Genomic DNA, 25,494 nt, shown 5'->3' with positions numbered 1-25,494 from the left:
TGTTTCAAATTTTATATCATTTTTTACCGTGTTTAACATATACACTATATATATATATATTTATTAAATAAAATATATAATGTCATATTAATAAAGTAAAAGATGCAAAAATAATTTGAAATAAAAAAATTCAATCCCCTAACATCCTGTTAGTTTATTAACTCTAAGGGACGTAACACGTGAGTTTGATACATATATATAAATCTAAAAAAAGAATCATGATAACAAAAAATACAAATTGTATTCGCCATGTATACTATCTATATGTATATACGAGTCAGAAGTCGAAATAGTTATAATATATATAAAAAAAAAATTTATATAGACACCTGGCATGCATATGTTGAAGTAAACACGATATGAGACACAAATGAAGCTAAAATAGAGATCTAAAAGTTTCATGTTTGATTACAGATTAGAAATGACATGATCGAACTCCGTCAAGCTCGATCGATTTTCTTCCAAAAAAATAGCTAACAATGAATTAATATTCACATCATCTTCAGACCAGACAATAATGGACATCCCTACTCGCCTATGCAAAACCCTCTTGATTTCTAGCGTAGTGCTCTACTTGGCCTTCATTTCCCTCTCCAATCGTTACCCGAATTGCCCTCCTTCGCACTTCCTCACCCCGACCTTTCTCGAAATCTCATCACCGTCGTCGTCGTTGTCTCCTACGTCCAACACCACCCGCCAATCCACATCGAACCCCGCCTACCCGCCCACTGTCCTCAGCCACCTGGCATTCGGCATCGTCGGCTCCGAGGACGCCTGGCACCACCGCCGAGCGTACATAGAATCCTGGTGGCGCCCGAACGCTACCCACGGGCTTCTGTTCCTGGACCAACCGCCGTCGGAGAATCTCCTCCCCTGGTCCCGGGAGTCTCCTCCCTACAGGATATCCCGCGATCTGAGGACGTTTCTGAACAAAAGCGACGTGACGCCGCAGCGGATCGCGAATGGGATCGCGGAGGTTTTCCGGCAGGTGGACCATGCGAATCTGCGGTGGTTGGTTATGGGCGACGACGATTCGATCTTCTTTCTGGATAATCTGGTTGAGATTCTCCAGCGGTACGATCACACCAAGTATTACTACATTGGGGCGCGGTCGGAGTTTGTGTTGTCGAATTTCTTGTTCTCGTTCAGCCAAGGGTTTGGAGGGGCAGGATTCATTCTGAGTTACCCTTTGGCGAAGGATCTGGTGAGAGATATGGATAATTGTTTGATGAGATACAGCCATGTGGTTGCTGCTGATCAGACCACCATGTCTTGTATTGCTGATATGGGAGTGAACCTTACTCCTCTTGAGGGGTTTCACCAGGTATTTATTTAGGAAAATTTTAGCCCATACTTCGTTTCATCATATCTAAATTAATTATATGTCAAATGTAATATACTTATTGTATAATTAATATATGATTTAAAAAAATTAGTTTGATTCACGCCAAATTTAATGCGGACAAGAATTTTTCATTTATTTAATTCTTATAATTAATTAAGAATGTTACATCATTATATTCTATTTCAAATTATTCTATTATATCTTTTATTTTATATAATATATATAAAAAAAATTGTGCATATATATATGTTAATTATAATAGAATTTTGTATATTCATGAACTGCTTGATTTTATATACATGATGTGTGTTGTTAAGTGAAGTATTGATATTATTGTATTTGAGAAAAATGCAATTTTAGTTCACTCGTGGTGGTGACATGTTCAGTTTTATTAAGTTTGAGAATTGTAATTAAGGATTGTGATTAAAATATGAGCACATATAATCCAAATCTCATAACGAAAAACTTAATGGATGAAAATTATCTCATATCTTATACGTGACCTAGTTAGTTTGGACCTTTTTAATTTTCCGACCAAATTTGTTGACGTGGGTTGAGGAACACAAGGGAAAATATAATTTTAATTTTATAATTATAGGAGATAACAATTTTAATTCATATATAAGCAATTAATTAAAGCAAAAATGTCACATTAGAAAGTAGTTGAAAAAATTAAAAATTCCCAAATAAAAAGAGTCACGTGCCCAAGTACATGTTAATTTTTGGTGAATTTAACATTTTTTTGGAGATATTTATATTAAATGAGCTAATTTTTTCTTTTAATTGTAGTCTTTAATTGAAAATTCGAAATTGGAATAGATTAAAAGTGGCATAGCCTTATATATAAATAGTAAGATCAAAATTGTATTATTTTTTTCTATTGTATGTAATGTTTGCATTTTTGAGTGATCTGATTATATATGGTACAATTAATTGTTATTATAATATGATAATATTAATAAAATATATTTGCAGATTGATCTGCGCGGCGACATATCAGGTCTTCTATCATCCCACCCTAAAGTCCCACTCTTGTCCCTTCACCATTTCGACATGGTAGAGCCCATATTCCCCACCATGGACCGTTCCCAGTCCACGCGACACCTAATGATGGCGGCGAACGCCGACCAGTCCCGGATGCTCCAGCAAACCGTCTGCCACGACAGGCGGCGCAACTGGTCTTTCTCCATTTCTTGGGGCTATTCTGCTCACATATACGAAAGGATTATGCCTCGGAGCTTTCTGCAGTACCCTATTGAGACCTTCCAGGCATGGTTGCCGGCGCCTGGGCCCCCGTTTTACATGTTCAACACACGCCTCCCCTCCACCGACCCCTGTGAAGCCCCGCATGTATTCTTCCTTGACACAGTAAAGCGTAAGGCCGATGACATACTGACAGTTTACCGCCGGGCGTGGCCGCGTGGTATGCCGACTTGTTTCTTTGCCGGGAATCATTCCGCCGATTACATTCACAAAATTCGAGTAACTTCACCGGCCAAAAAGCGATTGGAGGTATGTTAACGTTGTTATTTGGAAAAAAGTTTATACATAGAGTAGAAAATGGAATAGACGTTATGATAGAAAATTCTATTTGGTTAATAATTATTGGTAGAAATTAAGAGCATATGTGTTATTTTTGTTGCAGATTCATAGAAGTGAATGCTGTGACATCGTAGGAGTAGTGGGGAACAAGGCCGACGTTAAGTTCAGAGAGTGCATGGACAAGGAGATCATGGCTTAATTATTATTCCAAACTTGCGGACCATGTATGCATCCATCGTTGTTGAGATTAATTTCCCTTATTCTTTATGTTAAAACACTGAATTTTACAAGTACTATAGTTAGAAATTGAGCATCATTACATTTTTATGTAAGCACTTATGATAATCAATTAAATTTGTTTGCTTCATGAGAACTTGGATCATGGAATAATTAAGTACTTATAATTATACAATTGTATTCTATCTTTATATATATGGTCACAAATTAGGATGTAAATTTTGGTGGGGGAGATGATCATGAGTCAAGTTGTAATATATATGATTGAATTGATATGATCAAGTGCATAAAGAACTATTGTCACTGTAGAGAATTGTTAGGCTTGTTGAGATGTTTTCAATTAAATTATAGTAAATGTGTCTTAATATAAATGACGCATAATGCATGTATTTATGGGGTCCAGATGCGCCCACTTGCCTGGTCTATGTGACGACATCTTCAACTAAGTGTAATTAGATAATCAACGATTTTGGTTTTACGATTAGTGGAGTGGGTTGGGTCGGGTTGGAAAATCAAGGAGTGTGAATCCTATGAATTATGTGGTATTTTCCTTTAGAAAGAAGAGCATTTATGTCTTTTTTGTTGATAATCATAATATAGCGCTATCATATATATTTCATACACCATGAATCTTTCAATTAAACAAAAACAAAATAAGACAATGAAAGGAGAAAGTACATCCTAATCTTTTTAAATTATTTATGATTTTGGTGTAATCGTTAAAATTGGACGGAGTTGAAAATGCAATCGTGTTGGAGAAGCCGACATGCCGTTGTTGTGTGTGCATAATTAATTTTAATTAAATAATAATAAATATTTAACAAAATTATATATTAATTGGATATGATGGGTATGACCCAAATACAATGGGCTCAAGAAGAGTCACTAGGCCCAAGTCGGGCCCACGAGCCCAAGAGAGAAGCAACCAGAGATTATTGCGTTTAGCCCAAAAAGAAAGCCTGCCTCCTCAAACACAAGCCTAAGAAGAAGGTCCAAGGAGGAATCCCATAACTCGATCCAAGTAGAAGGCCCAACTCAAAGGTCTGTTGCTCCTCCACACGTCCAACCTGAGGGAGGAAGGTGTCCTCCAGAAATCAGATTCCTCACTCTAAGAGAACGCCTTGCAAGGTAGGAGTCCTCATGAAGCAGGAGTCCCTTCTCACCTGAAGACTTGCTGTTGAAGGGACGGATACAAAGTAACCTTATCCCTCCTTCCTCGCCAGATGGACCTCCTCGGACTCTTACCATATAGGGACTCCTCCCCAATAAATAGGGGAGGTACCCCTCAACTGACGATCCATTTCTTCATTGACATCGTCTCTGGGAACCTGAGTTAAAGACATGACCCATGGAAACCCCCGGCAATCCCGCTAACAAGCAGAAGAGCGTGGAGGCACCCAACAACAATCAGCCTCTACAGGTTGTTGCAGGGGCCTCCTTAGTACTAGTAGGAGGGTCCATCCCAGCCTTCCCAGCTCCGATGTTGTCTCCTAAAGTGATAGAGCCGTTGGTTGATCCTCCAAGGCGAAGCACCTCCTCTAACACTACATCAGGCAAACTTTCCCCAGCATTGCTGGGAGTGATCCAACAGGTAGTTGCAACGGTCGTGCAGGGAACAGATGGCGATACTAGTGCCTGCTCACTCAGCCCCTGCGCTGGAAGCAGGTACCCTAAAAGGAGGAATTGAAGGAAGCCCCACAGAAGAAGAAGTCGCTGTGACAAAGGCCCACCTACCGTGGTATAAGGGTTCCTCCAACAACTCTCCCAAAAGTTCCCCAACAGTGGTTAGTTCGATGGAGTGCCTTAAAAAAAAGCCTCCAAGACGTGCAAAACTAGATAGCAGAAATTCCAGGAGAAGACAATAGGTTGTCCCCTTCACAGACGCTGTCATATTCGTACTGGGCCTCCTTCTTGGACCAAGTTTGATGAGGCAGGCTTATTTCCTGGATAGATTCTGGTGCGGTGAGCTCCTTCTTGGCTGAGCCCAGTGTGCTTCCCTCTAGGGCCGATTCTACTGCAGGGAGGTTTCTTTCTTGGACTAAACCAACACCTTGGGACGGGCTGACTCCCTCATTGGCTGGCGGGGCTTAACATTTCTTCTTGGGCCAATTGCTTTTGGACCATACCCATCAATATATATATATATATATATATATATATATATTATTAGCTTATATATTGATGATGCCCCCTAAACCTTTCATAAACTAAGGTCATAAGTAAGACAGATCAGCCCAGCTGGCCCATCAATAGAGAGGTAGGCCCACAGGCTTGCCTCCTACTTTATTGGATTATCGGGCCTAAAAAATAAATACATTCCAACCATATTTTTATATTAGTAAGGATGAAAAAACCAACATTATAACACAACTCAAAAATAAAATACCAACTACATTCCCCGAGAGTGAGACGTGTAGGGATGCAAATTTGCCTCTTCTTTAAGGTCTCCATAGAGACGTGACGATCTATTTTAATTTTTTTAACCAAATGTATCTTAAATTTACAAAAACTAGAAGTATGCAGCAGTATTATGAAAACCTAACAAAATAAGGGGCTAAAATGCCAAATCAACATCAGAGGACGAAGATACAGTTAAGCGTAAAGTTATAATCTAACTACACAACCCGCACAGAAACTAACAAATTTACAATAGTAATTGTTGGCACATAAGCCTGTGGCTCTAGTGCCACTTTCATATATTACTTGCCTGATTAATTTTGATTTTAGGAGATTGTGTGAAAATGAGAATATATTTGAATTAGTTAAAAAAAATTATTTTATATAATTGTGGTGTCAAATTAATGTATTCTTTTATTTAATAAAAATAATAATTTTATTGTTAATGGTATGATCAGATGTGTTTTTTTTTTAATGAAATTGATAGTCATACTTTTTTCATTGATTTAGAATTATTAATTGCATCATATCAAAATATTATAAAAAAATATATATTATCAGTTTATAAAACTAATAATTAAAAAACTTGTATATAAAGAAGAATAATTTAAAAATAATAGTAAAACATTTTCAATAAAAAGACATACGGACGAATATAATTTCACTTTCTTTTTTTTTTCTTTTTTTTGGCAAATTGTGTATGACCACTAGCTACAATCAAACACTCGACAGAGCGTAAGATTTGATATAATTACATGTAATTTTTTTGTAATTTAGGAAATTATATCTAGCACTTTTGAAATTTCCTATTGTCTAACAAATAAAGTCTCTCCATTAATCAAAATTCACTAAATGTGTTGATTTTAAAAAGAATTTAATGAAAATTAATATTTACCCGCGATTGACTAATTACTGACTTGTTGAAGGTCAAATAATTTTTTCCAAACTGAACTACCCTTATAACGGTAGAAATATACCTCATCATGTACATTAACACGTGAAAACGTATTATAGATATTTAATTGTAAAAAAATTTATTTAACCTGCAATAAGTTAGTAATAAGTCAATCAAAGGTTGATATAATTTTTTATGATTTTTCTTATTCATATAAGAAAATTCAATGATTTTTTACTAAAAAATGGACTAATTTATTTGACGAAAGCGCAAACTTTAAAAGTACTAAATATAATTTCTCAAATTATAATATTTTTACAAATAATTACACCAAATTTGAGTAGGAGTAATTTTTCAGGTGGGTGGTTTCAAATGTCGCATTGCTTGATTGAAAGTATTGATATATCAAAGACATGCATTTAATGGGAAAATAATAATTGATTGGTATACATTCATGTGAAATATAATATTTATATTAATATTTTAATATTATGTGGTCATGAATGGACAATGTCACATCATGAACACGACTACTAATTTGTTGAAGGTTAATAACTTTTTCGAATTAAATTATCTTTATAACGGTAAAAAATATATCTCATCACATGTATTAATACGTGAAAACTTCTTATAGTAATTTAATTATATAAAAAATAATTTGAGCAACAATAAGTCAATAATAAGTTAATCAGGATTAAATAGGGGTACTAGTTGCAATTTCTCAAACTACAATATATTTGGAATAATTATACCAAATTTCAAGAGGAGTATAATTATCCCTATTTATTTATATTTTCACGTGGGTGGATTCAAATGTGACACACCCAAATATTCATTTATAAACACGTGTATTTAATGGGAAAAATAATAAGTGAATGGTATAAATTCATGTGAAAGATAAGATTTATATTAATAAATTAATATTCTGTGGTTATGAACGGACAATGTTAATTCATGGACACCAATCACTTGTCGTCATCGCTCGCGGCATACAATATTAGAAATCCAATATCGATCCTTGGATTATAAATTTCTAAATCTAGTGTTATTTAAAATATTTTAAATTTATATTTTTATAATATATAATATGTAGAAAATAATATAATATATACACATAAATATATATATATTGTTATATATATATATTTTTTATGACCAAATTATTCACATACGTTTTCACGCGTCAATACATGTAAAGTGGTACATTAATGATAATTTAATTTACTCCTTATTTAACATTCTCATATAATATTTTTATACTTATAAGAGAGTAAGTGACATATATAATTAATGAGTGCAATTATGATAAATATTACTTCCGAATTATAGCCATTGAATTAAAAGTAGCATTTTGTAAAGAGAAAAACTAGGCTTTTTTATTTGGGGTGAGGAGAACATCATTAATGTTAACTTCACTTCATATATAGAAAGTAAAACAAGCATAAAATAATGATTGGTTTTTCATTAATCTATCCTTACTTTCTCTCCAATGGTTATTGATGTGTATAAAAATGGGTTGGCCCAAAAAGGCCCAAACGATTCGAAAAGAAAAAATAAACAAGAGGTCCTTAACATCCTAGGAGGCCCAAATCATGAGAAGCTCAAAAACACTTGATAAGCAGTCTTGACAATTGCCCCCTAGAAGCAGACAGGCGGGCGGTCTTGGCAGGTGCCCCCTAGAAAGTAGACAGACGGGCAGTCTTGGCGGATACCCTCCACAAAACAGATTGAAAAAGGGAGGAGGCTGAATGCATCCCCTACTCGAACCATGATCAAAGCCCGACAAATATTCGGCCCAAAAGACCCACACACATGGCAGCCCACTCTCCTTTGTGGCATCCCGTCAACAACCACATTGAACCACATCAGCCCTAGGAGGACTCTCCCTGGCGGCTGAGACTCCTCACAGACGAGGAAGGCGCCCCCAAAACCTTGGACTCCTTGGCAACTTGGACTCCCTAGCAGTTAGAAGTCCTTGGTAAGATGAAATGTGATTGAAATTTCTACGAAAGGATAAAATGAGAGTTTTACCCGCGACACAATAGCTCACTAGGTGAAAATATGATTTTCAAAGGGGTTTTTAGGTAGGTGTAGTCACAATCAATGAATAGTCCTCCCTCTAAAAAATTATATTTTTTATATTTATAGTGGTGTTGGAATTTATATAGTATGGTAGGGTGTATGTATTTATTCTATCTCAAATCTAATACTAATTTGGGCGTCGGAGTGCTAACCCCTTTTTTGTAGATCTCCCCTTCAGATATTTGCATACGCTTTGGTCCAAGCTTTGAGTATAATTCATATCCATTTGACCCGTGCATTTTTTGAACGCATCAGTTATAATTTGGAAGCAATATCTTATTACAATTATACTATCTTAACTTTATATATATTTATATATATATATATACACATTTCATATACCTCTTACAAGTATAAAAATACAAGGAAATATTGAATGAAAGATAAAATTAAAAATTTATGTAATTTTTCTTTCTCTATATATGTTTTTTGTTCTATCAATATATAAATATATTATATATTTTTTAATTAAAATTTATATAGATATATAGTGCATAAACACACAATTTTAAATCCAGACCCTTGATTTGATTTGAACAAAATTTAGATAACTGATTTATTAGTTGAATTTGGACTTTAAATTCAATCTGAGCCAACTATTCTTACACAAGATTATAAATGTAATATTATAATTAAAAATAAAAAAAATAAAATAATGAAAATTTGCGTGAACTGCACAAAATCGCATTAGGGTAAAATTGCACTATTTTATAAAATGCAAAGAAGTAATTTAATTTTTTCTCATAAAAAAATAATTTACTTATTTTTAATATCACACGGATAAATTACATTAAATTCGATTACTGTAAGTTGTTTGAACTTAACTTATATTTCTTGAGAGTGTGGCAGAAACCCAGTCAAACTGGGAAGAAATTATTAACATATCTACATAACTCTTTTACTAGCTAGACTTATTTTATTACTTATTATTCATTTATTATCTTATATTACTATTATTATTATATATCTAATACTATTTTTAAAATATATTCAAAACATTAAAAATAAAGGATTTTTTTTAAAAAAAATCATAGAATAAAATTATAAAGAATATTCTAAAACCTCATCCGATTAAGATCTTTTTCATCCACCTTATTCAATTTTTTTATATTTTTTTAGTTTTTTTAAAAATATATATAATAATGACAAAACTGACAATTCCACATCTTCCATCGACAATTACACAATTTTATTAAATATCAGAGGGAAGTATTTATAATTATTTAAATAATAAAAATATATTTATAATTATGTCAAATTTAAAATTAGTCTTTGTAATATATATCTTTTTTATGGTCTAGGGGCTTATCTCTACCATCAATCAACTTGGCTTAAGTTGAAAAATCATTTGCAGACATAACCAGATACATTTATTGCAATCAACAGCTCCATGAAATCTGAACAAGAAAACATCAGCTTGCACTAGAAAAAAATTACTATGAGTTATAACATTAGTGGCTATGGATAAAAATTATAGTAAAAGACTACAATTAATTACGATAAAATAAAATCGATAAAAAAAAATTATTTTTCCAACATGAAAAAATTGTATTTGCCACCGTAAAAGCCATGGTAAAAGTATTAGACTATAGCAAATTTTTTAGCCACCATGGCAAAAACTATAGTAAAAATTGAGTGGTCGTGGTCAATAATTATTTACTAATGCTATTTTGTTATTAACTATGGTAATTAAGTATGGTTAAATGTTGTACTTCTTGTAGTGTTGTATATGTTTACACTGAAACTTTGGCCTATATAAGTTGCTGAATGTTTTCCTGGCTGTCCTAAACAGACATCCTTTAATTAAGAAAGCCTTGTAAAGATGGATGCAACTGTCAGAAGATCAGCCAACTACAAGCCCAGTATTTGGAGTGATGAGTATATTCAATCACTACATAGTGTCTATGGAGTAAGAGATCAAGAACTGAAAGAAGTATTATATAGTATTATGTAATAATGCTGATAAAAATGCTGTGTGATCTTGCAGGAGAGACGCTTCTTGGAACGAGCTGAGAAGCTTAAAGGTGAAGTGACGGTCATGCTGGAGAACACAGACGATCCACTTAATCAGATTGAGCTTGTGGATGTGTTGCAAAGACTCGGGATATGTTATCACTTCACAGATCATGTGGACGAAATTTTGAAGAATATTTGCGTTCTTGTTGGTGGCGACCAGTGGAATATCGACAACTTGCACGCTGCAGCATTGAGATTTAGGCTCCTCAGACAGCATGGATACGACATCTCTCCAGGTACTGCAAGAATATTCTAACTGCATTCAACGTTAATCAATAGTTGAAGTCAATGTCCCATGAATATTGTAAAATTTTTTGCAGAGGTTTTCAGAAGTTTCATGGATCAGACAGGAAATTTCAGGACAACCCTTTGTGATGATGTAAAGGGACTATTAAGCTTGTATGAAGCTTCATACTTATCGGTGGAAGGAGAGAGCATTCTGGATACAGCGAAGGTTTTTGCCACTCATCATCTCAAGCAAAAGCTTAAGCAAAATACTAACCAAAATCTTGTAGAGGAAATAAGCCATGCTTTGGAAGTTCCATACCATTGCAGAATGCTGAGACTAGAAACGAGGTGGTTCATCGATGCATATGAAAGGAGACGGGATATGGACCCTCTCCTGCTGGAGCTTGCTAAACTGGATTTCAACATAGTGCAGAAAATGTATCAGGATGAACTGAAGGAGTTGTCAAGGTACAAGTTCCGGAGATGCATCTGATAAATTATAAAAGTGTTGTCAAGTAATGTTGGCAAAAACGTCTTGCAGGTGGCATACAAATACTCGTCTTGCAGAGAAGTTGAAGTTTGCTAGGAATCGATTAGTGGAGTGCTTCTTATGGGCTGTGGGAATCACCTTTGAGCCTTGTCATAGATATTGCAGGATAATGTTGGTGAAATTTGGAGTATTGGTAACAATCATAGATGATATTTATGATGTTTATGGCACTCTGGATGAACTAAAACTGTTCACAGATGCAGTCGACAGGTTTGTTCATAATTTCTTAACATATGTTCCATGAGTAGTACATATGCATAGACAAAAGCAACTTGCCAGAATTGACTCAAAAGTCTCATTCTTTTGTTTTCAGGTGGGATGTTAGTGCTTTAAAACTTCTTCCAGACTACATGAAAATATGCTTTCTTGCTCTCTATAACACGGTTAATGAAACGGCTTATGACGTGCTCGGAGACCAAGGATTCAACATTATCCCACACTCTACAAACAGGGTAGAGTTGTTTTTGCTTCACTCTTTTTGCTATGTCTTGTTAAGGAAGTTTGAATCTTGCCCTGGTCTCATATTTTCGACGTTTGTGTAGTGGGCAGAACTCTGCAAAAAGTACATGGTGGAAGCACAATGGTACCACAGTGGATATAAACCAAGCCTGAAAGAGTTTCTGGGGAATGGTTGGGTTTCAGTCGCTGGCCCTCTGTTTCTGGTTCATGCTTATTTTTCCATGACGAATCCACTGAAAGATGAGCCTCTGGAGGATTTACAGAAACACCCTGAAATTGTCAAATGGACATCGCTAGTTTGTCGTCTTGCAGATGACTTGGGAACTTCATCTGTATATACTTCTTTAAACTAATACCATATCTGTGTACAATATACATCACATCGTAGTTTGGACATAAAAGTCGATTTTTCTCCTATTTTTTCCAGGATGAGTTGAAGAGGGGTGATAGCCCAAAATCCATCCAGTGCTACATGCATGACACCGGTTGCTGTGAGGAAGATTCGCGCAGCTTCATCAAGAATCTTATTGAATCGACATGGAAGAAAATCAACAAGGACATACTAATGAATCATGATTACTCCAAGGATTTCATAAAAGCTTCAATCAATTTTGCCAGAATTTCCCAATGCATGTATCAGTATGGAGATGGGCATGGAATTCCAGACCGGGAATCAAAAGCACGCATACTCGCCTTGCTCATTGAACCCATTCCTCTTTCATAAAAAGTCCTAAGATAATTCGTGATTATTGGATCAAATGCACATCTAGACACCATAGGCAACACTTTGTCGATAGTCCAGAATCATTCTCCACCTCATAAGCGGCAGAGTGATCGACAGCCTTATGAGAGTTTATCAATGCATTTGTCACTATTGTCAATGCATTTATCAATGCCTTAGTCAGTAATTATGTTCTGTTTTCTGCTTCAGTTTGATTCAATAAATCGATATTTCAATCCATTCCACGTTCTCAAATGCAACTAACGCCAAAAAAAGATTTACTATTGATTACAATTTTATTGGTTATGGACTGAACCCGTAGTAAATAATTATTACTAATTATAATTAAATAAAAAACGATGTACAAATTTAAATTATTCATCATAAAAACTATTTTTGCCGTAGTTATAAGTCGCAACAAATATTTAGTCACCCTCACACAGATCACAATCAACAACCATTGTGTGACTGAGGTTAATGAATATTACTGTAATTATTTATTAATTATCATGGTTAAATATTAAATTTCTTCTAGTGTAAGCCCATCAAGATCCAATCACACTCGACTCTCGGATGGAGGACACATGTCCTGATTCCTCAACCTCCGCATGTTGTCCGTATGTAGATCAAACGCTAGAAAAACTTGTCATTTATGGGACTATAGATATCTTAAAGACAACATTTATAATCGTTTAGCTCCAATTGCTCAACTTAAGACTAGGGGTGGCAGATGAATCGAGGCGGCTTGACTTTGAGCTCGACAAATTCAAGCTCCCTATCAAGTCGAGCTCGAGCTCAGATCTAGGTGTTCACCAGCTCGCGAGCTGGTGAATATTTTTTATTTTTTATATATATTTTTTTATTTTTGAATTTTTTATATATTTAATTTTATATTTAATATTTGATCAATTTTATAATATGAATTGACCATATATTATAATTATTAATCAATATCATATATTTTGGTTTGGATAATAATAATTATGGTACTTTTATTTATACATTTGATCTTTATATAAAAATAAATTTAATCAACAACTTAGTAAACTATAATTTTTTATAATTAAAATTATTATAATATCTTATGTTATATTTTAATATATATTTGTATTATGTTATACATTTTTTAAATTGAAAAGTAATTCACTTATGATTTTTTATTATTTATAAATTTATGTCAAAATTTAGTAATTCCTATGAATTAATCTTCTAATAATAATAATGACAATGATGATGATGATGGTTGAACAATTCTAATTATTATTTTATTATATATATAATGAGATTAAAAAATTTAATCAATAATTATGATAACTTAAAATTCGGGCACTCGATTCATACGAAATTTAAATATATACGAGACTGTGTCCATTAGACCATATCAGACGGTACGATTTAAAATCACATGGTCTGATTCAACGATACACTGTTTTGAATGATTACTCTTATGTTTCGAGTACGATATCTCGACATCCGTATATCCAATAAGTCTAAAACTTTACCAAACATATTTTTCTGTAAGTTTAATCATATCTAGCGGTCTGATCTGAATTTTGATGGCCCGATTAACCCATGTTGTTCAACAATGTAAGATGATAGTTATAGCAATGTTATACTAATATTTATAAATATATAAATTTTACAGATTGTGGACATATATTAATTTCAATTATATCTATATAAAAATTTTATGATTCGATCTCATTATTTAAAATAAAATAATAATAATAATAATACATAAAAAGTCAAAACCCATTTCTTTCTCTGTCTATTTTTCTCGTTTCTTCTTTCTCTTTCTTTCCCTCTCTCTTTCTATCTCCATTCTTTCTCCTCTCTCATTTCTTCTCCAAACCCATCTCTTAAAACCCTAGCCCCAAATTCATGCCAACAAAGACGGTAAGTCGGCAACGAGGACGGCAAAGAGTACGGCTTCCATTTCTTCTCTGTTGCATCTTATTATTCTTTTTCTTGAGTTTGGGTGCTATTTTCTATAACCAAAATAAGTTGAAGAAAGGGTGAAAGTTCATGACTGTTGTAGCAGTTTATATGTAAGATAAAAGCCCGATGTCTATGCGAATTTCAGTTTAAAATGGTTGTCTTTCTCCTCCATATCTGTTGAAGCTCTTTAATTGTATTCTGGTGGTGTAAATCCAAATGCAAATTGCTAGTCGGCTCGAGAAATCGTTGCTGCCGAGCTCGAGCTCAAGAATACAGTGTCGAGCTCGAGCTCGAGCTCAACCTGGGCGAGCTCGACGAGCTTGAGCTCAAAGTTGCAGAGTCGAGCTCGAGCTTGAACTCGACTCGATGCCAGTTCTACTTAAGACCCTCATTAGCTAATTTAACCTTGGAGGAACCTACGTGGGAGACAAGTCCAGCACCTCTCTTGTCCATACAGAGTTTCAGTTTATTTTCTTCAAACCCATCTAGCTAGATCGGACGATCTTCGTGATGGAAACACATCACATTCAAATAAAATATCATCACTAATCGTATATATATATATATATATATTTGTAAATAACGAAAAGTTTTAATCTTATTATAATAATGAATTAATAATTCTAATAGTTATAATTTTTTTGTGAAAATTATCATTAGCAAGAATCGGTAATAAAATTATCACTAAGAACAATTAATGATACATATATAATGACTATCTAATAAAAATATCATTTGTTATTTGTATATTTGTAGTTGTCGCAAATTTATCGATATAGATGTGTCAGTGATTATTTATAGTGACAATTTTCTATATAATTTTTTGTTATTAATAATTATTAATGCATGCGAATTTAGCACGGACCCAACGACCTTGGACCTTGATAATGGATTTGGGCTGATTAAGTAAAAAATCTTGAAAAAATGGAACCTGTAAAACAACACATTAGCAATCCGACGCTCAAGTTAGTCTGGGATTTAGGAATAAATAATCGTAAAAATTAAATTGTAATGAAAAATTGAATATAAGTGATAAATTCATGAGAAAATTATAATCAGAATGAAAAGTTGATATCTGCAGCAAGAGTAGAAAGCACATTTTAGATTTTCGGGAGGTGTCCCCGTTGGGGACTGCACTTGTATTTATAGAGGGGTCGTCCCCCTCTGTCGAGGCTCTGCATACTACCTGTATTTTCGGAAAAGGGGGCAAGATATATATGAATAAGGCATGATTTGGTCTTATCTTTAGCTAATCTGTAGACAACAGCATGTTTTTTGCTTGAAGGAAGACTCCTTTCATGTGAGGACTTCTATTCTATAGGGAATCCTTCTAGGTTAAGGAATACTGAGTCTTGGGGGCGCCTTCCTTCTCCTGTATTGTTTTAACTGGACTTAGGTAGTCTGTAATCTGGAAACTGTTTTTCTGGACCCCCCACTTGGGCTGAATCCAAGGATCTTCTAATGGGCTACTCTCCTTCTGGGCTGACGAGCTCAACTTGGGCTTCATAACCTCTTTTGGTTCAAGTGTTTTTTAGCCACATACATCAATTATATTATGACAAAATCAAATTTGTTATAACTTAATATAATTTTTAACGATAATTTTAAAATTATTGCTTGATTTTTTTTTCACTAGTATTAATTGTACTATGCTATAGTGGATTATTAAAAATAATAGAAAATATGTATGCAGATATTTTAAATTGCTTGAACTCAACTCATATTTCTTGAAAAGAGTGCCAGAAATCCAGTCAAACGGGGAAGACATTGTTAACATATCTACATAATGTCGAGACTTATTTTTATTATTTTAATTCAATTATGATCTTATTTTATCATCATCTAGCTCATCTTTGCAAGCCAATGCTGACTGAATTGTTCTCCCACTTGCAAGCCACTCTATATATAATACAAGATTTTAAAATGTTATCTTGATATATATCTAATATTTTAAAAATATATATCAAAACATTAACATGAAATGGTTTTGAAAAAAAAAAAAACACTCATATCAGTACACTTAATATATATGAGTATATATAATATCAGACGTGTTAATTATGTGATACAAAAATCCATAAAAACGTTCAATTAGAGAATAATTTATATCATGACATATTATAATAACGTTATATTGTTTGATTCTTTTAATGTAAATTACAAATCATAATAAATTTTCTTCTTATCTTAACATCGTTCCATTTTACACAGATCACTGAATTAATTAGTTCTTTGTTCTTCATCTAAATAAATTGTTTAATTGATACTAATTGTATCATTCATTCAGAGAAAAAAAATAATAATAATAAGCCCATATATTGATGGTCTTAGGGCTTATCTCAACCATCTGTTCAACTTGGCTTCAGATGAAAACTCGTTTTTAGACATAATGATCTACATTTATTGCAATCAACAGTTCCATGAAATCTGAACAAGAAAACAGCAACTTGTATATGTTTACACTGAAACTTTGGCCTATATATATAAGTTGCTGAATGTTTCCCTGGCTGTCCTAAACAGACATTCCCATAATTAAGAAAGTGCTGTAAAGATGGATGCAACTGTCAGAAGATCAGCCAACTACAAGCCCAGTATTTGGAGTGATGAGTATATTCAATCACTACATAGTGTCTATGGGGTAAGAGATCAAGAACTGAAAGAACTATTATATAGTATTATGTAATAATGCTGATAAAAATGCTGTGTGATCTTGAAGGAGAGACGTTTCTTGGAACGATCTGAGAAGCTTAAAGGTGAAGTGACGGTCATGCTGGAGAACACAGACGATCCATTTGATCAGATTGAGCTAGTGGATGTGTTGCAAAAACTTGGGATATGTTATCATTTCACGGATTATGTAGACGAAATTTTGAAGAATACTTATGTTCTTGTTGATGGTGATCCATGGAATGTCGAGAACTTGCATGCTGCAGCGTTGAGATTTAGACTCCTCAGGCAGCATGGATACGACATCTCTCCAGGTACTGCAAGGATATTCTAACTTCATACAGAGTTATTCAAGTTGAAGTGAATGTCACATGAATCTTGTAAAATTTTTTGCAGAGGTTTTCAGAAGTTTCGTGGATCAGACAGGAAATTTCAGGACAACCCTCTGTGATGATGTAAAGGGACTATTAAGCTTGTATGAAGCTTCATACTTATCGATGGAAGGAGAGAGCATTCTGGATACAGCGAAAGTTTTTGCTACCCATCATCTCAAGCAAAAACTTAAGCAAAATACTAACCAAAATCTTGCAGAGGAAATAAGCCATGCTCTGGAAGTTCCATATCATTGCCGAATGCTGAGACTAGAGACGAGATGGTTCATCGACGCATATGAAAGGAGACGGGATACGAACCCTCTTCTGCTGGAGCTTGCTAAACTGGATTTCAACATAGTGCAGAAAATGTATCAGGATGAACTGAAGGAGTTGTCAAGGTATAAGTACTGGAGATGCATCTGATAGATTAGAAAATGTTGTCAAATAACGTTGGCAAAAACGTCTTGCAGGTGGCATACAAATACTCGTCTTGCAGAGAAGTTGAAGTTTGCTAGGGATCGATTAGTGGAGTGCTTCTTCTGGACTGTGGGATTCACCTTTGAGCCTTGTCATAGATATTGCAGGATAATGTCCGTGAAATTTGCAGTATTGATAACAATCATAGATGATATTTATGATGTTTATGGCACACTGGATGAACTGGAACTGTTCACAGATGCAGTCGACAGGTTTGTTCATAATTTCTTAACATATGTTCTATGAGTAGTGCATATGCATAGACAAAAACAACTTGCCAGAATTGACTCAAAAGTCAGTCTTCTGTTTTCAGGTGGGATGTCAGTGCTTTAAAACTTCTTCCAGACTACATGAAAATATGTTTTCTTGCTCTCTATAACACTGTTAATGAAATGGCTTACGACGTGCTCAGAGACCAAGGATTCAATATTATCCCACACTCTACAAACAGGGTAGAGTTCTTGTTTTTGCTTCACGTCTTGTTAAGGAAGTTTTGAATCTTGCCCTGGTCTCATATTTTCCACGTTTGTGTAGTGGGCAGAACTCTGCAAAAAGTACATGCTGGAAGCACAATGGTACTACAGTGGATATAAACCAAGCCTGAAAGAGTTTCTGGGGAATGGTTGGGTTTCAAGCACTGGCCCTCTGCTTCTGGTTCATGCTTATTTTTCCATGACAAATCCACTGAAAGATGAGCCTTTGGAGGATTTACAGAAACACCCTGAAATTATCAAATGGACATCACTAGTTTCTCGTCTTGCAGATGACTTGGGAACTTCATCTGTATGTACTTCTTTTAAACTAATACCATATCTGTGTACAATATACAGCACATAGTCGTTTGGACATAAAAGTCAAATTTCTCCTATTTTTTCCAGGATGAGTTGAAGAGGGGTGATAACGCAAAATCTATCCAGTGCTACATGCATGACACTGGTTGCTGTGAGGAAGATTCGCGCAGCTTCATCAAGAATCTTATTGAATCGACATGGAAGAAAATCAACAAGGACATACTAATGAATCATGATTACTCCAAGGATTTCATAAAAACTTCAATCAATTTTGCCAGAATTTCCCAATGCATGTATCAGTATGGAGATGGGCATGGAATTCCAGACCGGGAATCAAAAGCACGTATACTCTCCTTAGTCATTGAACCCATTCCTCTTTCATAGAAAGCCCCAAGATAATTCGTGATTACTGTATCAAATGCAGAATGTAATCTGTTTTTAAAATTTTGTGGTGTAATATTTTGATATTTTGCTCAGAGAATGGAATTTGTCTTCATTATCAATCTCAACACACCAACAATACAAGTGTAAATATCCAGGAAACCTAACTGCACAAGCAACATAAATCCCTTACACTCGGTATCCAGTAAACTACTCTTATGAAATGTCAACAAATAAGCTCAATTTCACTTAAGAGTGATGATTTAATACCTATGATTCTAGATCTTGAGCCTTCTGGATGCCTATAAGACGAGCATAATCAACCCACCTGAGGAACAATTCAAAACACGAGCACACAAGTTATAATACGAGGATAAGAAGAGATGCAAGGTAAGTGTAGTGAAAGGTTAAGCACTTACAGTAATGAACCCAAAAAAGTGTTGCCTGTTCTCACAGCAAAGCACATAGCACTCAACAATAACTTATGTTGATGAAGCAAGGGCTCTAGTATCCGTTGTTCAACTACACCAGCCAACACCTGGTATCTGTTGCAGAACAAGAATGTTTAACAGAGAATTACTGTGGTCACAGGATCTCAACTCCACATTGCCAAATACATAAATAAAGCAGATAAACTTAAATTTTTGCAACAGCTAGTTTACGACCGCTCATGAGTAGACTAACAATTGATAATATCTTAAAATCCTATAAAATTGCAAACTCCAATTCCAGTGAAAACTAGGTGTGGGTTATTTACAAAGCGAGAGGTAGTAAGTTAAGATTAAAAATGTAGGAATAAGGATGTTGGAATAGAGATGTATAATCATTTTTTACCGGAGATTGCTGGATACAGCCATATAGACACCATAGGCAACACTTGTTGATAGTACAGGAACATTCTCCACCTCATCAGCCGCAGAGTGGTCGACAGCCTTACGAGCGTTTATCAATGCATTTGTCACTGTAGTACCGACCTAGACATCATGAGTCAATAATTATGTTCTGTTTCTGCTTCAGTTTGTAATAATAAACATAAACATTATACAGAATTCAAAAAGTTGGCAAAAAGTTATGAATATCATCAAATAAGCCGTAAATAGATACCTCTTCTTTGCAGACAACATTCAGGTAATAGATAAGTTAACATGACATGAAATGTAATGCTCAATGAAGTTTGCATGCATCCCCTACACTGGTGGCATTCTTACAGAAATTTCTAAATAACTTTCACAAATTATGTCTAAGAGACATTATTAAAGCATGATGATTTGGATGCTGACCAACTGAAAAAATTGGAGCAAGTAAACTACAGCTCAAATTTTCTTATAATGGAAATTACCAGAGACGAAGTAGTGCCAACAGTGAACAGCTTAGCTCCATTTCGCTGCGAAAAGAAGTCATGACATATGAGAAGAAATCCGTGTCTTCAGACACCTTTTTTGTATAAATAAACTAATAGATTCCCTTACCACTATTGCACCAATCCTCTGCAACAACGAAAATGAGGTTCCAGGCAAAGCAACCTGCATATGAGATTTAAACCAGATTCCACCTGCTCAGCGCATATTGTATGTCATAATGAAGCAATAAACATTTAAGTATCTTACCTGAAAAGCATTATCTGGACAACTGTAAAAGAACTTAGCAATGCGCCCAGCATTGAGTGCAAGAGGAGGTCGGAGAGAAACTGTGGGAGCTGGAAGGTAGACAAGCATAAAATCTGCTATTATGGCCATCACCTAGCACAAAGACAAACTGAAAAATATAAGGACGACATCTAAAGTCTGATTCTATGGATCTTTTGACAGGTCAAGAATCAGATGTTATTAGTGTATATCAGTTTGAGTGATGGTCCCACAACCGTAATAACAAAGTTCTATCACTCAAATTCGAAGTAAAACAACAGAACAGGAGTACAAGGATTTGAAAGGCTAAGATAAAGGAATTTCAGAATCTAGATGTACAATTTTTCTTTTCTTATGGAGGTCTGATACTTCATCTGTCATAAATTCATGGATGAGCTTTTCACTCCGATAATGCAGAGTTATGTCCAAACTTAGAAGTTCACTTCATATAATATACACAGGCCCTCTGCCAAAATAACCAATTTCAGAGATGTCCATGCAAACTAAACAAAACCCAAAAGATTCCGTAACTAATTGAATCATAAATTTGAATAGCAATCTGATTATACCATTCCGATGGAATTATAATTGTCATCAATTGGAAGTGTACAACCCCAAGGGAACATAAAGCACTAGAAATTGGAGATCAACTCATCAGGAGAGATTAGTTCTCCCCTGGGACTTTGGATAAAAGGAGGCAACCTTTATTGGATTACCTTATAGACTTAGCAATCTAATTGCCTCCCCAGCAGTCATCACTACGCTTAGGTGAATAGAAAACCTTAGAATAATAGTTTCATGCTTCCAGAAAAATCACTTCACAGTCATATCTGCCAGAAGGCCCTGAACTGATACCCTTGAATGTTGAAAGTTGCTAAGGTCCTCTTTAAGGTAATGACCTGCCTCATCGATTTAATAAACTATTGGATCAAAGTGATCCCCAAGAAACCACCTAAGCTAAAAGTAACTCCATGAGCAATACATAATGAATGTCAGACATATTTCAATGAATTGTTCATTGAAAATTCATTATCATAGAGAAGAAACAAATGCATAGCAGTGTGCAAAAACTAAGGGAAACTGCAGAAAGTGATTATAGATAAGCATAAAAGAAGGTACCATACCACATCAGCAAAAACAATTTCGAGCTCCTTGAAAAAGTTCTCCCTGCGACGCTCATATTCTGCAGCAGTCTGGAAAATGAAAAGCAATTAATGACTAGCAGGTTTTGGCAAACGGGTTCATGTAAACTCATTGTGTTTGAATATCAAATATATAACCTTTGCAGAATAATCTAAACTAGGTCAAGGCTTCACGACTGCATCGATTCTTTATCTTTCCCTCCCATTATCATCATCAAAATGAATAGATAACAGTTATTAACAACAAATTAAACCAACCATACAGCATGATCTGATGCAAGTATCGCAATCACTCAAACGAAAATCAAGACCATCAGGAATGTTGCATCATCTCCCCGGCTAAAGAAAAGGAGAGGACCCGCAAATATATTCCAACTCTAAGCGGAAAAATTTTACTATTCAGTCCAATGGACTAATTTTATCAGACTGAAGATATTAGCCATACCAAAAGAAAAATCAACCGAGACCAAGTATACATGCTCCATTTCAAGATAAGGGGAAAAACGAAAACAGCCTAAACAAGCAACAAAAATGGAAAAAAGTAAAATTGAACAGAAACTATACATACTCAGAGCAATAAAGTGTAAGAAATAATTTTTTTTGGCTGAATTGAGGTACCTTAGTGAATACACCAACGCCGCATTCCATGGCAACTTTAGCCAAGAAGAGATCATCAGCCAACAACCTCTCCTTGAAACCTCCGAACTTCATAAGCCAAGAAAGAAATCCTGATTTTTCGAGATTGAAATACCTCAAAACAATCGATCCCGGTATTCTGCCGTCTTCTATGGCAACTTTCAAATCCTTAGGCAAGCTCTCCAGAGTCCTCCCAGCCTCCGCCAGAGCCATTAAAGCTTCTTCTTTGTTCTGCTTCTTGTTCTTATCGTCATTTCCTTCGTTCCCATCGTTATTGCCTCCACCTCCTCCGCCACCGCCGCTGTTGCCTCCGTCTCCTCCGCTGCCTCCTCCACTGGAAAACTTGGTGCTGATCTCGCTATTGGTGGAGGCAGCATTGGTGGAGAAGGCTACGAATAATTCGTGGCGGGGGTTATGAGTCAGGGTAAGTGACAAGAGGGTGGGTTTTTGAGGGGTGAACGAAAGAAATGGAGGTGAGCAGAAGGGATTGGGGCTGGCGTTCGGATGGTGCGGAAGAGAGAGACCACGCGGTGGTGATGCGGTGAAACTCAGGGTCGTAGATATTGGCATTGCGGTGATGGCGGGGAGTGGCGCAAGATCTCTCTCTCTCTCTCTCTCTCTCTCAGGTTGTTGCCGAGACTGAGAGTGTGTATGTGTGTGTGTATCTTGGTGGTGGCGCTGCTTGAGTTTCTTGCAGTCCTCTCCTCTGTCTTTTAACTGACGCCGTTTAGGTAGGTCGGAGAATTAGGGATAGGAATCTATACTCTATTAGGGGTGCACCTGAACCACCTCCAATCGTCTCATCTTTAAAAATTTAGGAAACTAATGCACCGTATAAAACTAATAAGCTCCAATGCTGAAAATACCCTTTGCAAAAATTCAAATAATACCTTAATCATGCAAAATTTATATTTATTCATACAATCTCCTCAATTTCAAACATAACTTAATTTACTAACCCACAACACAATCTATTTATCGCGAATATTTCAATCTTATTTAATTAAATGACACCCACCCATGTACTTGTCACTTATATAACATATCGACAACACTAAATACTCATCATAATTCGAAATCTAAGCATTTAATCAACTTAAATTCGAACCAATTTATATATTCAATGATTTTGATCTTGAAATTACCTCCCGCTCAATGAGTTTTTATGTCTCAAACCCAAAATTTATCTAAATTAAAATCATACCAACAATTTATTAGTTACAGACGAGTAGTTTGAGTGATTTATAAATTTTAAGAACTCCTCTTTATGATGTGGTGATTTTCAAAAAAGAATCGTAAAATTTATATAAAATTAAAATAAAGAATATTTTACATAACGGGAGATCAATATAATTGAAATATCATTACAATTGGAATCAACACTAACGCTCACTTATTGGAATTCACTTATCAAAAGGTCAAAAAGAAAAAGAAGAATCAATGCCGGAATTCCACTGCCTAAATGAAAATTCCACTATCAAACAACAATTAAGTTTTTCCAACACGTTATAAATGACTCCAAACACACCCTATCATACATACATTCTCACTGATTCAAAATCAATCCAAACAGTCAAAAATACAATAATTAACTAGAAAGACATTAACGCGGCATATCTCAATTAGCGAAATTGATGTCCTATAATTTTACAGATGATGGGTTTGAAACTTACCATGTACATGAGATGTTATCTACTGCATAGTAAAAGTTGTTGTCTACTCCATTATAATAGATATAATTATTGTTATCCCTCTTATTTACAAAAAAAAAAAAAGACTATATACAAAAATACAAATCACTCAATAATAAAAGCATGATTTAATATCTACAGTAACTTTTATTTTTTAAGAAAAATAATATCACAAATATTATTATTCATTTTTAGCAATTTTCAAACTTTTCCAATAATATTATCAAGCAGTCGCGATATTATTCGATACAAACTTTAATAACTTCAAAAACTCAAAACTTACAAAAATTGTACCTAAAAGCAACGGATTTAATGCAATTTACCCCCCGTGGTATTGTAAATTAGTAATATTATTCCTCTATAAAAAAATAATAATTTATTTCTCTATATTTTTTAAAGTAAAGCGATTTACCTCTTTAAACAGAAAGATAAATTATTTTATTTTAAAAATATAAAAAAATAAATTACTATTTTTTTTATAAAAAATAATTTAATCATTTGCATGACAATAAATTGTACTTTTCCCTGGAAACAACTCATTTTTCTTACCAAGAGGAGTACAGCTCTAGAAGACAAATATGACTCAACTTCTTCCTATCTTAGGCTTCATATGTCCCCACATCTGATTCCACACCGATTGCAACTTCTTCGAGAATAACGTCTAACAACTTTTCACACCAACGCTTTTTATTTTCTTTTTTTCTAAAACAATTCATACAATGTAGAAATAATTACGTTCATGCTATCTAATTTTAAATTTATTGGGATAACTATACTTTTTTTCTGTTGAAATTTTGTGTCATTCGAATTATGATTATTTTTTCATTATGATATTTAAATTTTTTTTGTGTCAACTTGTCATTTTAACTTGACAATATTTTGTAATATGCTTTTTATAACTGTTTTTCAATAAATCTTTTTGCCAAAAAATTACATGCAATGCACATGTGATATTTAAAGGTTATGTGATATGATATTTTATTATATGTACACAACATGTGGTATTTTTCCTGCAAAAAATTCAACAAAAAAAAGCTTCATACGTGGTGAAATGCAAATTTCATATAGTTGAGATGGTAAGTTACACAAAAAAAAGGTTTAAATTCCAAAATGAAAAAACGGGTAATTTACCCTTTAAGAAACTTTATCTAGTATCTTTAAAGTTTGCATCCGACTAACAAATAAGTTTGTTAGTTAGTCGAATTTCAATGAATTTATTGGTATGAACAAATATATTGAATGAAAATTGACTTTTACCCTCGATTAACTTATTACTGACGTATTGTTGGTTAAACATATT

The 25,494-nt window shown here is 34.4% G+C and overlaps 4 protein-coding genes across 7 annotated transcripts; 3 read left to right on the top strand and 1 right to left on the bottom strand.

Moving 5' to 3' along the window:
* Window positions 1-457: 457 nt before the first annotated feature.
* On the top strand, window positions 458-3,229 carry LOC105170901 (uncharacterized). The gene is made up of 3 exons (XM_011091825.3): window positions 458-1,324; window positions 2,321-2,857; window positions 2,991-3,229. The coding sequence occupies exons 1-3, from the start codon at window positions 518-520 to the stop codon at window positions 3,084-3,086; spliced, it is 1,440 nt and encodes a 479-aa protein (XP_011090127.1). The 5' UTR covers window positions 458-517; the 3' UTR covers window positions 3,087-3,229.
* A 7,091-nt stretch (window positions 3,230-10,320) lies between these two features.
* Window positions 10,321-12,702, top strand: LOC105170898 ((+)-epi-alpha-bisabolol synthase). Its single transcript, XM_011091819.3, has 7 exons — window positions 10,321-10,407; window positions 10,486-10,750; window positions 10,835-11,210; window positions 11,284-11,502; window positions 11,606-11,744; window positions 11,835-12,083; window positions 12,179-12,702. The coding sequence occupies exons 1-7, from the start codon at window positions 10,321-10,323 to the stop codon at window positions 12,473-12,475; spliced, it is 1,632 nt and encodes a 543-aa protein (XP_011090121.1). The 3' UTR covers window positions 12,476-12,702.
* LOC105170900 (protein RETICULATA-RELATED 4, chloroplastic) lies at window positions 12,003-23,293 on the bottom strand. Of its 3 annotated transcripts, none has more exons than XM_011091824.3 (9): window positions 22,486-23,293; window positions 21,850-21,918; window positions 20,708-20,839; window positions 20,570-20,623; window positions 20,440-20,484; window positions 19,935-20,074; window positions 19,520-19,645; window positions 19,371-19,428; window positions 12,003-12,021 (listed from the first exon to the last, which is right to left on the bottom strand). In XM_011091824.3, the coding sequence occupies exons 1-8, from the start codon at window positions 23,071-23,073 to the stop codon at window positions 19,371-19,373; spliced, it is 1,212 nt and encodes a 403-aa protein (XP_011090126.1). In that variant the 5' UTR covers window positions 23,074-23,293; the 3' UTR covers window positions 12,003-12,021. The 3 variants fall into 3 exon arrangements, with proteins under 3 accessions (XP_011090126.1, XP_011090125.1, XP_011090123.1); XM_011091823.3 differs by lacking the exon at window positions 12,003-12,021 and adding an exon at window positions 18,185-18,649; XM_011091821.3 differs by lacking the exon at window positions 12,003-12,021 and having other exon boundaries at window positions 19,179-19,428; window positions 22,486-23,292.
* LOC105170899 ((+)-epi-alpha-bisabolol synthase) lies at window positions 14,233-19,222 on the top strand. 2 transcript variants are annotated; one of them, XM_011091820.3, is made up of 8 exons: window positions 14,233-14,368; window positions 16,931-17,048; window positions 17,127-17,391; window positions 17,474-17,849; window positions 17,922-18,140; window positions 18,242-18,380; window positions 18,463-18,711; window positions 18,807-19,222. In XM_011091820.3, the coding sequence occupies exons 2-8, from the start codon at window positions 16,962-16,964 to the stop codon at window positions 19,101-19,103; spliced, it is 1,632 nt and encodes a 543-aa protein (XP_011090122.1). In that variant the 5' UTR covers window positions 14,233-14,368; window positions 16,931-16,961; the 3' UTR covers window positions 19,104-19,222. The 2 variants fall into 2 exon arrangements, with proteins under 2 accessions (XP_011090122.1, XP_088741027.1); XM_088884901.1 differs by having other exon boundaries at window positions 14,235-14,395.
* Window positions 23,294-25,494: the final 2,201 nt, after the last annotated feature.

Source organism: Sesamum indicum, linkage group LG9 (genome assembly GCF_026168435.1).
Source record: "Sesamum indicum cultivar Baizhima isolate 11 linkage group LG9, ASM2616843v1, whole genome shotgun sequence".
Lineage (NCBI taxonomy): Eukaryota > Viridiplantae > Streptophyta > Magnoliopsida > Lamiales > Pedaliaceae > Sesamum > Sesamum indicum.
This window is presented reverse-complemented; position numbering and strand designations above follow the sequence as displayed.

Excerpts from the sequence above, each read along its gene's own strand:
- LOC105170901 (XM_011091825.3), top strand. The coding sequence starts at position 518 with ATGGACATCCCTACTCGCCTATGCAAAACCCTCTTGATTTCTAGCGTA. Across the intron at positions 1,325-2,320 it reads CTCTTGAGGGGTTTCACCAG|ATTGATCTGCGCGGCGACAT; the intron begins GTATTTATTTAG and ends ATATATTTGCAG. Across the intron at positions 2,858-2,990 it reads CGGCCAAAAAGCGATTGGAG|ATTCATAGAAGTGAATGCTG; the intron begins GTATGTTAACGT and ends TTTTTGTTGCAG.
- LOC105170898 (XM_011091819.3), top strand. The coding sequence starts at position 10,321 with ATGGATGCAACTGTCAGAAGATCAGCCAACTACAAGCCCAGTATTTGG. Across the intron at positions 10,408-10,485 it reads CACTACATAGTGTCTATGGA|GAGAGACGCTTCTTGGAACG; the intron begins GTAAGAGATCAA and ends GTGATCTTGCAG. Across the intron at positions 12,084-12,178 it reads ATGACTTGGGAACTTCATCT|GATGAGTTGAAGAGGGGTGA; the intron begins GTATATACTTCT and ends TATTTTTTCCAG.
- LOC105170899 (XM_011091820.3), top strand. The coding sequence starts at position 16,962 with ATGGATGCAACTGTCAGAAGATCAGCCAACTACAAGCCCAGTATTTGG. Across the intron at positions 17,850-17,921 it reads GAACTGAAGGAGTTGTCAAG|GTGGCATACAAATACTCGTC; the intron begins GTATAAGTACTG and ends AACGTCTTGCAG. Across the intron at positions 18,141-18,241 it reads TTCACAGATGCAGTCGACAG|GTGGGATGTCAGTGCTTTAA; the intron begins GTTTGTTCATAA and ends TTCTGTTTTCAG.
- LOC105170900 (XM_011091824.3), bottom strand. The coding sequence starts at position 23,073 with ATGCCAATATCTACGACCCTGAGTTTCACCGCATCACCACCGCGTGGT. Across the intron at positions 21,919-22,485 it reads GCGTTGGTGTATTCACTAAG|ACTGCTGCAGAATATGAGCG; the intron begins GTACCTCAATTC and ends TTCATTTTCCAG. Across the intron at positions 20,840-21,849 it reads AAATTGTTTTTGCTGATGTG|GTGATGGCCATAATAGCAGA; the intron begins GTATGGTACCTT and ends TCTTTGTGCTAG.